This window comes from Gobio gobio (genome assembly GCF_949357685.1).
Source record: "Gobio gobio genome assembly, chromosome: 15".
Taxonomy (NCBI): Eukaryota; Metazoa; Chordata; class Actinopteri; order Cypriniformes; family Gobionidae; genus Gobio; species Gobio gobio.
Genome location: NC_137108.1, coordinates 21,262,013 through 21,272,239, shown reverse-complemented (window position 1 = coordinate 21,272,239; position 10,227 = coordinate 21,262,013). Strand labels below are relative to the sequence as shown.

At 36.2% G+C, this 10,227-nt stretch overlaps 1 protein-coding gene across 3 annotated transcripts in view; it reads right to left on the bottom strand.

Moving 5' to 3' along the window:
- Positions 1-6,549: 6,549 nt before the first annotated feature.
- fhod3b (formin homology 2 domain containing 3b) overlaps positions 6,550-10,227 on the bottom strand; it is a 250,841-nt gene continuing 247,163 nt past the window's right edge. For all 3 annotated transcript variants that reach the window (XM_079837560.1, XM_079837561.1, XM_079837562.1), the window contains one exon: positions 6,550-8,797. In XM_079837560.1, the coding sequence (XP_079693686.1) occupies positions 8,715-8,797 (83 nt within the window). In that variant the 3' untranslated portion in view covers positions 6,550-8,714. The remainder of the gene's footprint in view (positions 8,798-10,227) is intronic.

Below are 10,227 nucleotides of genomic sequence, written 5' to 3'. Positions count from 1 at the left end.
ATGCAAGCACTCTTTTTATTATCTCACGCACTCATTTTATTATCACGTCATGAGTGCCTAACAGACATATGCTTGATTTATGTTTTTTATTTAACGTTTGACAGAAGAAAGGACAAACAAAAAGATGAATCTCTGTTCACGTCATCAGCAGTTATCGTACGAAGCAGGTCGATTTTCTTTGGTTCTCTTTTTGTTTTGCCTGAAGTGTCCTAGGCTGAAATTGTCTTAAACCTGCATTGGTTTTATTAGTTAACTGTCAGTTAATAATACACTTTCTTCTCTTATCACATATCAGGTAAATGTATAAGAGTGATAATTCCTTAAGTAAACTGCACTACACAAAAAAATGTCATTCCTTTTTTTGTTCGACCAGTGTCAGATTTAAAAATAAAAAAAAATTACTTTGGTGCTTCAGAATCGACATTTGGGTAACGTTTTATAATAACTTTCATTAATAACTCATTAACAGATGTTATATAATGCTTAACAAATCATTAGTTAATACATATTCATATAGCTATAAATATGAGATTATGTGCTTGTTAATGTTTACTAATGAACTTAATAAACATAAGAATTAGCAGATCATTATTTAATTCAATTGAAATGCTTACAAATGTCATTAAACTTTCAATTCATATGAATATGCACTTTTAAAAAATCGACAAATGTTATACAATGATTAAAAGCTAATAAATGTCATTCAACTTCAGTTCATATATTACCTAATGCACTTTTTTACATTGACAAATGTTGTGGAATAAAATGGTTTAATTAGTCATTTTAGGCACTTCACATCCTATTCATGTTAACACATTATTCATTAACTCATAACCACAGTCTGTTAAGGTCACACATTTGGTCGTTGTTGTGGTGTGTATGCAGACTTCTATTTGTACACCTTTACAAATCATTTATGAATTATTTGTTCACGTTTTTCCGGTACCCAATCTAAAATTGAGACAATTCATGTTTTAGGGCTGCCCCCAACTCAAGGTTTTTCTACTTGACTAGTAGTCCTTCATTTACGCAATTATTCGACTAATTCCGAGTATTTATTCATTAAATTAATTAAATAATTAAAGTAATTATTTAAGGGGTGGGGGCTTTAATATATATAGGCATAATATAGCCTATACCGTGTTCAAGCGCACATATAAAGCGTCATACGGATTACATAATCAGAGAGCATTTGTTTTCGACTTGAATTGGTTCATTTAAATGTAGACAGTTATACTTTAGCTTCCACACAAACACTTGGCCATGCGCCTAATAATAGCGCACATTTATCTAGTTAGCGGCCATGTAAAGCTGCTACTACTTGCATGTTTCAAATGATAAGCCATATTTGAGGTCGATGGATAATCGGCGAAAGTTTGAATTTCCTGCCCGACATACTGTAATTACAATAAGGACCCGCCGTTAACAATCGGTCCCTCACGGACTGCGTGACTTTGCCACTTCCTGTGGAGGTTTTTTTTCGGTGACTAAAAGAGTAATACAATTTTGGTCGACTAACATTTAGTCGACTATTAGGGGGCAGCCCTAAAATGTTAACTATGAATCATTTAGTACCTTTATGGCTTTAGCTACTGTAACAACATTTGTGTAAGTTAAGCTAAAAGGTTGCTAAAGATATGTTTTCATTGCCTCAACACTTAGTATACTATATCCCGACATGGAGGAAATTCCTTGAATCATACATCAGGAGAAAACAAACACATTTTTAACTGTTCATTTATCAAAACAATGGGATACAAACAGTTTGAACAGTGTTCCCAACCCTTAAACCTACCCATACCATCAAACCATAACCTTACCCATATCACACCTCAATAGCAGCCAAGTGTTTTGCACTAGAACATGAACACAATAAGTACATTGTACCTAACAACAATTATTATCATTATTTTTTACCTTAGTACATAGTAGTTAAATACACCTGATATAAAGTGGGACCAGTCATTCTTATATTGTTCAATTTTCTGTATATTTTTTAACCTCCAGATCATTTGTAGATTTTGAATCTACAGTGCATGATCATATTAATCAAAATGAATGACATTTGTAAGCATATCAAATAAATAAGGATCTGTTAAGCATTATGTAATGTTTAATAAGTTCATTAGTAAACATTAACAAGCACGTCATCTCATATTTCTAGCTATATGAATATATAATAATAACTAATGATCTGTTAAGCATTAGTCAATGATGTTTTAATGAAAGTTATTGTAAAATGTCACCAACTGCAAAAAGGAAAAAAGTACAGCTATCTTCAGCTTTATAGAGATACTAAATCTGAGCAATATGAAAGTTCATTGGTGTGGACTTGCTGTTTGTATTTGGAAAAAACCTTCCAACTTGAAATTTATACAATGAATTTCTTCTAGTACTGTGCAGACCCTATTGTTCAGGGACATTGTGTAGCTATTGTGTAGACATAGACAGGCTAGGAATCAATATATATTCTCTTGCTTTTATCACTTTCTTTAGTTTGTAGTTGACATACAACTTGCAGAAAAGACATAGTTTGCACTGGATTTTACCATGAATCCTAGACTTTGGATTTTGTCTTTTATTTCCTTTCTGTGATCTGATCTGAACTGATTTGCTTTTCGTTTCCTTTTGACCTACCGTTGAGATTTTTGTTTTCTTTCTTTTTGTTTTGCTTTTCCATGGCATCTTTCTGTCCTTGCTGACAAAGTTACGGGGACAAATGCAAACTCACTTTTGCCATAGATATATCTAACAAACAAACAAACAAACACACAAGGTTGTTTTTGTATGGTCTTGTACAACCAACATCTTTACTGCATTAGGCATGTTACATGTCTGTTGTTGCACTAAAATTGTCATACAATTATGATTGTAATGAGATTCCATCAGTTTCGATGTTGTCACAGCTCGTTTTAGAGGAGCCCTGTGACACTGCAAGAGAACCATCTGCTGTACATGACCCTAAATAAAGGTGGTGATATGTCTAACAACTCTGGTCTTGGAGAGTTTGTGTGACTGAATGAGTGAATTGTATGGAAACCCGTTCAACTAATTGTGACTCATCTCTCACAAAAGCAACTTTTTTTTCCCTCGTAATTGTGACGTTCTTTTTTTTTTTTTTTCAGTTTCACACAGATCTGTGCGTTTTGGTCATTTGTGCGTTTCACTCATTTACATGACAAATGCGTTTTCGGGGCTTGAAAACATATTTATATTATATACATGTTTTCAAGGGTCTACTTTTGCTGTAGTGACGAACAATGTGTTGTTTATGTGAATATTTAAAGGGATAGTTCACTCAAAAATGAAAATTCTGTCATCATTTACTCACCCTCAAGTTGTTCCAAACCTGTATGAGTTTCTTTGTTCTGCTGAACACAAAAGAAGATATTTTGAAGAATGTTTGTTACAAAGCAGATAGAGCAACCATTGACTACCATAGCATTTTTCCCCCTACTATGCTAGTCAATGGTTGCTCTATCTGCTTGATTACCAGCATTCTTCAAAATATTTTCTTTTGTGTTCAGCAGAACAAAGAAACTAATACAGGTTTGGAACAACTTAAGGGTTAAACTAATACAGGTTAAGGGTGAGTAAATGATGACATCATTTTCATTTTTCGGTGAACTACCCCTTTAAGAGAAAAAAAATCGTATATTTAGTTTAACAGCATCAGGTTTAAGAAGTTAAACCGTGTAACTGAATTGCGCTCTGTTCTAAATTATGAATGGGTCAAACGCGTTTGCAAAACGGCCTAAATCCACGTGAATTAGTTTGGACTGCTCTCTCTCACTGAATCATCTGAAACGATTTTTCAGTCAGTAAAATAAACAGACTATATTGAGAGAACAACCAGCGCTGTTCTTCAGTAGTTTTCCTCTATGAACACGCGCTAAATCTGACAATTTCGTTGCTTTTTGCAGTTTTCAGATTTTAAAACGTTTAACATGTCTAGGCTTTACTCGTTCCGCAGTCCTGTTGCTCTCACTGATGCTCCGAAAGGCTATAACTGTACTTATTCAACTTTATATTGATAATAAAAAACCCTTTGTGAGTACCATGAAATCCTGCAGGCGCCCATATTTTCTCCATCCATGCCATAAATGCACATCCTTCAATGAGCGCGGATATCTAGCACATTTACTTGAACTTCTTAGGTAATATCTATGGTTTGACCCAATTTCAGAGGCGGCCAAAATCAGAATTTGAATGAACTGAATAAAACTCTACGAACTTGACGTGCGATGCCGCGCTGACTGACGTGCACGCGCATGACTCACTGTCACACGCACCGTCTCACGCACAGAGAAATATTTTAAGTTACTGCATTATACATTTTTAACAAGCAGAATAATACAGCATCACGATACATAGTCTCATTTTTAGCGATGTCTTTTAACTATTATAGTATTTCGAAGAACAAAAACATGAACTTTAAGTTAACTATTGGCTTTACATGATCAATTGCTGTCACTTTACTTTGCACGAGGCCCTGTGTGGTCGCACACTTGGCACAGCCCTTGCGATGGTACTGCGCGTAGTAGTGTTTCTTTACAAAGTGACATCGTAATTGTGACTTTACATCTGACATGACTTTAATCTGATATTATTACACGGCTCTGTGGAATACTTGAATCTGATTGGTCAAATCTACCATCCAGCAGTATGTCATTCCTCCGGTAAAAACTGATAACACGTGCTCATCCGGGTAAACTGTCAGCGCTATATGCTTGCTATATCCATTTGACAATGAATAAAAATTGGCTAAATAATCCACCTAAATTTTCCTCCAGCACGAGGAAGATGCTTTTATACCTGCTCTGACGGACAACAAAGTATAGCCCTGGTGGTTCCAGGAAGATTTGTCTGCAAAGGGCACTGTTTTAACGCAGTTAGGCTACCGGACAAATATTTTTAAGTAGCTAGTAGTAAAAATGTAAACATGACTTTCCGTTTTCTTCCACTCCAGAGAGGGGTACCCTGATCTTAGTAATTCAGGTTATAATTTTTTTTTCTTATGAATATTCTAATTCCTTTTCTGTGTAAAGCAGTAAACCATTATGTATGAAATGTGCTGGAAGTTTTGTTTGGTGAGCTAATAAAATATTAAAACTCAAATCAATATTGTGTGTACAATTATTTAATTATGTCATCCGGGTATCGCAGACTCACTCTATAGCAGTGGTTCTCAACCCTGGTCCTCGAAGCCCACTCTCCACTGGAACACTGTAATCAATGGATTATAAAATATCAAACAGGTAAGATTGAAAACCGTTTAATCTCAAATTAATATCTCTTATCCCCCATTATTATTTATGTGATCAAATGCTGTGGTATGACCGTTAACCAGCATCATTTTGAATCTTTCTCTGAATTTGTTGCTGAGGGGCTGCGGTGGCTAAGGGTCTGCGGTGGCCAAGGTGGGGAGTGTTACTTTTAAAATGTATTTCACTACAGATTACAAAATACATGCTTTAAAAAGTAATTTTTGTAATGTATTTTGTTAGAATACACAAGTTTTGTAACTTGATCTAAGTACTTTAGAATACTAATAAGGTATGTTAACACAAAGGGACCACCAAACATAGGACTTGGTTTTCATTTGCATATTATTTTAAACAACATCAGTTTTCCACAATATTTCTTGAAACAAATTAAAAAAAAAAAAAATTAATTGATGCTCAAGAAGGCAACACGATTCATTAAGATCTGGGGTGTGTAAAGGTTTTGAATCGAATGAACAGGGTAAATTGTACTTTTGTCTTCTGGGAAACATTTATTCAAAACTGTTATTAGCTTCTGAAGGGCAGTACTAAATTAGAAATGTGAGATCTTTAAAAAAAAAAATATATATTAGAAAAATGTACACATCCTGTTCAAAAGTTTTCACCCGCTGCTCTTGATGCATAGTTTCATGGAAGCTTGTTTCCGTAAATAAATATAAAATTAAGTATTAAAAAAAGTCAGATTTGTGAGATTTAAACTCACAATTGCATGTTATAAACTGAGATAGAAAGTCACAATTATACTTTTTTTTTTTTGAGTGACTTGTACATTTTTGAACGTGACAATTTGTATAAATTCAGTAATTTTGTCTTGTGGAGTACATGAAACCATCTTTTATGTGAAATAGCTTATTCAGAACAGTGCTAAATAAAAGTAACATGTCATTTTTATGATCCCAGATCCCTCTTATTTTCCCTTAATTATAAAATGTTTGCATATTCTGCAAAGGTTATGAATCTTAAGAGCAGAAATGTATCTTAGGATATCAGAGTCCGAGAATCACCATTACATTAATTGCCCGTTGCATTTAATGTTTAAATTAAATAAAGGACATTACAAATCAATGTAATCTAAAATACTTTTTTTTAATGTAACTGTAATTCGATTACCACCCATTTAAAATGTAACTGTAATGAAATAATTATATTAAATGCGTAACTAAGTTACATGTATTTCGTTACTCCCAATCCTGCCGGTGGCTTTAGAAACACTACGCTCAAACAATTACACCGTCACCAAGAAAGAAATAGTCCAACTCTGTGTAGTGGGTGTTGCTGTAAAAGCTTTTTTATTGCAAAGTACAGTAAATGCGTTTCCCTTTAGGAATTTAGAAGTCAAATTTTCACATTCTCCATCTTTTATTCAAAACCAACTTTTTATGGCACTTGTAGCAATGGGTGAAACTCTGTATGCGAGTGCAATAATATCAAAGGCCATTTGAGCAGGGCTGATGCAGGGTGCATGACGATGTTTCAAGTCTGTGCTGCGTAAACACATGAAACACAAAAGCTACGTTCACAGGGTATCGAGACGTCACAGGCTCCATCCACTTAACCCCAATTGCCTGCTGACACGTGTTATTGTTTGAACCATGCATGGCTTATTTTCTCTTAAATTAGAATTTTCACAGAATAACACTGCTTTTGACCTATAATACACTATTCTATACAAAATACAAACAAAACATGAACACAACAAAAAATAAAAACGTTGAAGTGACATTTACACAATTTTACAGCATCTGTCTCGCTACATAATGGTTCTACTTTACATGTATCTAATCTCTTATCCACATAATGCTCAGAGTAAAAATCTGAGGGAAAGGTGAAAAAAATCGTCTCTAGTACTCAATTTTCCAATTCCTTTCGAAATTGCATGCTACACATGATAAGGTGCTAAATGGTACTACTATCATAGACAGTGGACGTTTGTCTGTGGGAAATGTCAAATTTCCAAAAAAAACAATTACGCGACTTTACCACAATGACAAAAATAAGAATGAAAAGGTTGCGTTGACTGTTTAATCTTGCGAACGTTCTGTCATTTACACTCTCTAAACCCGTCTTTTGCTGTTCTGTCAAAATATTCTATATTTTGAAGAATTGTCATGCAGGTCTTTTTCATACATCCATTCATACTGACCGTTAGCTGTCAACAAAAAGCACCAAAAAGTAATCCATATGACTTGTGGGGTATATATATGGGGTATATAGAGAGCTATCTGATAGCTCAGAACTTGAACAAAAGTTGTTTTTCGAACAATGTAAGGGCGAGGAAACAATGACAGAATTGTACATTATAGGGTGAAGTATTCCTTTAAAATGCCTGAAAATCTCAATGTTTCCTCCCGTTTTCATTTTCCTGAAATGCCAATAATCGGATCCTCATAGGAATACGTTTCTTCAAGGCACTCGTTTGATAAAAATGCCACCACTTTTTTTGTTTTCAACAAATATGGCCAGTCTTTTCATTTAAATTAGACGATTGTCTACTTTTGCAAGTCATGAAATGAATGTATTACTATGGAGATAATGTATGAGGAAGGAAAAAAGAGACTGCTTTCTAGTTTGTTCTCATCTGTTCTCAAAGTAATTTGATCATCTTTATCCAAGTGAAACAGGTTTTGTCCGCACAATGGGACGTCAGGGAATTTCAAGCTATCTGAAAGTAAATGGACATGTAATACAAGAAGCTCTGCTATTTTAAAACACACAAACAAACAAACAAACAAACACGTTTTACCACAGCAACAAACCAGTGGAGAATCGCTGCTGGTTTACATGAAATATGAAGACGGCTGAATTCAATGCCATCTGAGTTCAACCAAACAGCCAGCCAACAACAAAAAAGCTGGGAGAGCATCCAGTCATCTTTTTTTTTGGTTCATTCTGAAGGCCACAGCGGTAAGAGACGGACATTTGTCTCTGTACTGGAGAACTGGACAATCAGCATTCTACAGGCTGTGTGTGTGTGTGTGTGAGAGAGAGAGAGAGAGAGAGAGATAGAGAGAGCGTCTACAAACGTTGTGCAGTAACTGTGCTTGTTCTCTTTCAAAAATGCATTAAAATGGATATCATGTTAACGGTTCACAGGTACAGAGCAGGAGCAATGGACATGCACCTGAGTGGTTCAGTTATTCTCTTACACCACCTTGGGACAATATGCAAGCGTAGGTGAAGCTAGTAAAAGGAGTAAAGTCTGATTACACGTCCAAGGTTAAGTATAGTATGATGGGTTAGTGATTATAATCCCTTTCACCTGTGAGAATATAAACTGTCCACAGCAATAACCATCATAAAACACAAACCCAGAAACATGCACCTGCTCCAGAACCAGCACAAAGCAAACTGGAGCTAAAGTGACCTGTTCCAGCTTGTGTGTGCGTGTGTGTGTGTGTGTGTGCGCTGAGACCCTGAGCGGCTGCTGTCTCACACTTGCATCTCAGAGCTGCTGGCCAATCCCAGCGCCTGTGCCTCTTCTGGCGTAAGACCGTTCTTCAGTGTTCTTCTTACTGTAAAGAAAAAATGGGAATGAGTGAGAGAGCCAAGCAATGTCGAGAAAACGAATGATGCAAACATATGAGATGAGATGAAGAATTAAAAAGATCCGAACTACACTATATTGCCAAAAGTTTTGGGACGTCTGCCTTTACATGCACATGAACTTTAATGACACACCATTCTTAATCCGTAGGGTTTAATATGGAGTTGTCCCACCCTTTGCAGCTGTAACAGCTTTAACTCTTCTGGGAAGGCTTTCCACAGGTTTAGGAGTGTGTTTATGGGAATTTTTGACCATTCTTCTAGAAGTGCATTTGTGAGGTCAGGCACTGATGTTGGACGAGAAGGCCTGGCTCACAGTCACCACTCTAATTCATCCCAAAGGTGTTCTATCAGGTTGAGGTCAGGACTCTGTGCAGGCCAGTCAAGTTCCTCCACACCAAACTCGCTCATCCATGTCTTTATGGACCTTACTTTGTGCACTGGTGCGCAGTCATGTTGGAACAGGAAGGGGCCATCCCCAAACTGCCCACAAAGTTGGGAGGATGAAATTGTCCAAAATGTCTTGGTAATGCCGAAGCATTAAGAGTTCCTTTCACTGGAACTAAGGGGCCAAGCCCAACGCCTGAAAAACAACCCCCACACCATAATCCCTCCTCCACCAAACTTTACATTTGACACAATGCAGTCAGACAAGTACCGTTCTACTGCCAACTGCCAAACCCAGACTCGTCCATCGGATTGCAGACAGAGAAGCGTGATTGGTCACTCCAGAGAACACGTCTCCACTGCTCTAGAGTCCAGTGGCGGCGTGCTTTACACCAATGCATCCAACGTTTTGCATTGCACTTGGTGATGTAAGGCTTGGATGCAGCTGCTCGGCCATGGAAACCCATTCCATGAAGCTCTCTACACACTGTTCTTGAGCTAATCTGAAGGCCACACAAACTTTGGAGGTCTGTAGCTATTGACTCTGCAGAAAGTTGGTGAAATCTGTGCACTGTGCAACTCAGCATGCGCTGACCCCGCTCTGATCTTACGTGGCCTACCACTTCGTGGCTGAGTTGCTGTTGTTCCCAATTACTTCCACTTTGTTATAATACCACTAACACTAACTAATATTAATTATAATATGGGATGTGATTAAAAATGTAGCTGAATAATAAAACAATTAAATTATTATTATTATTTAAATATATGCATTTTAAATTCAAGTATTGTTTTAAATTATTACTTCCCAAATGATTTATTATTATGCACTATACACTAACATTCGAGGTCAGCAATTTCAAATGAATTCTTTAGAACTTTTGATTCTTCAAAATATTCTGACAAAAAAACATTTTCCACAAAAATATTCATTACAACGGTTTCCAATAATAATACTAAATATAGCTGCAAGCAGCAATACCGGGGACAAGCGCAAAGAAGAAGACAAGAC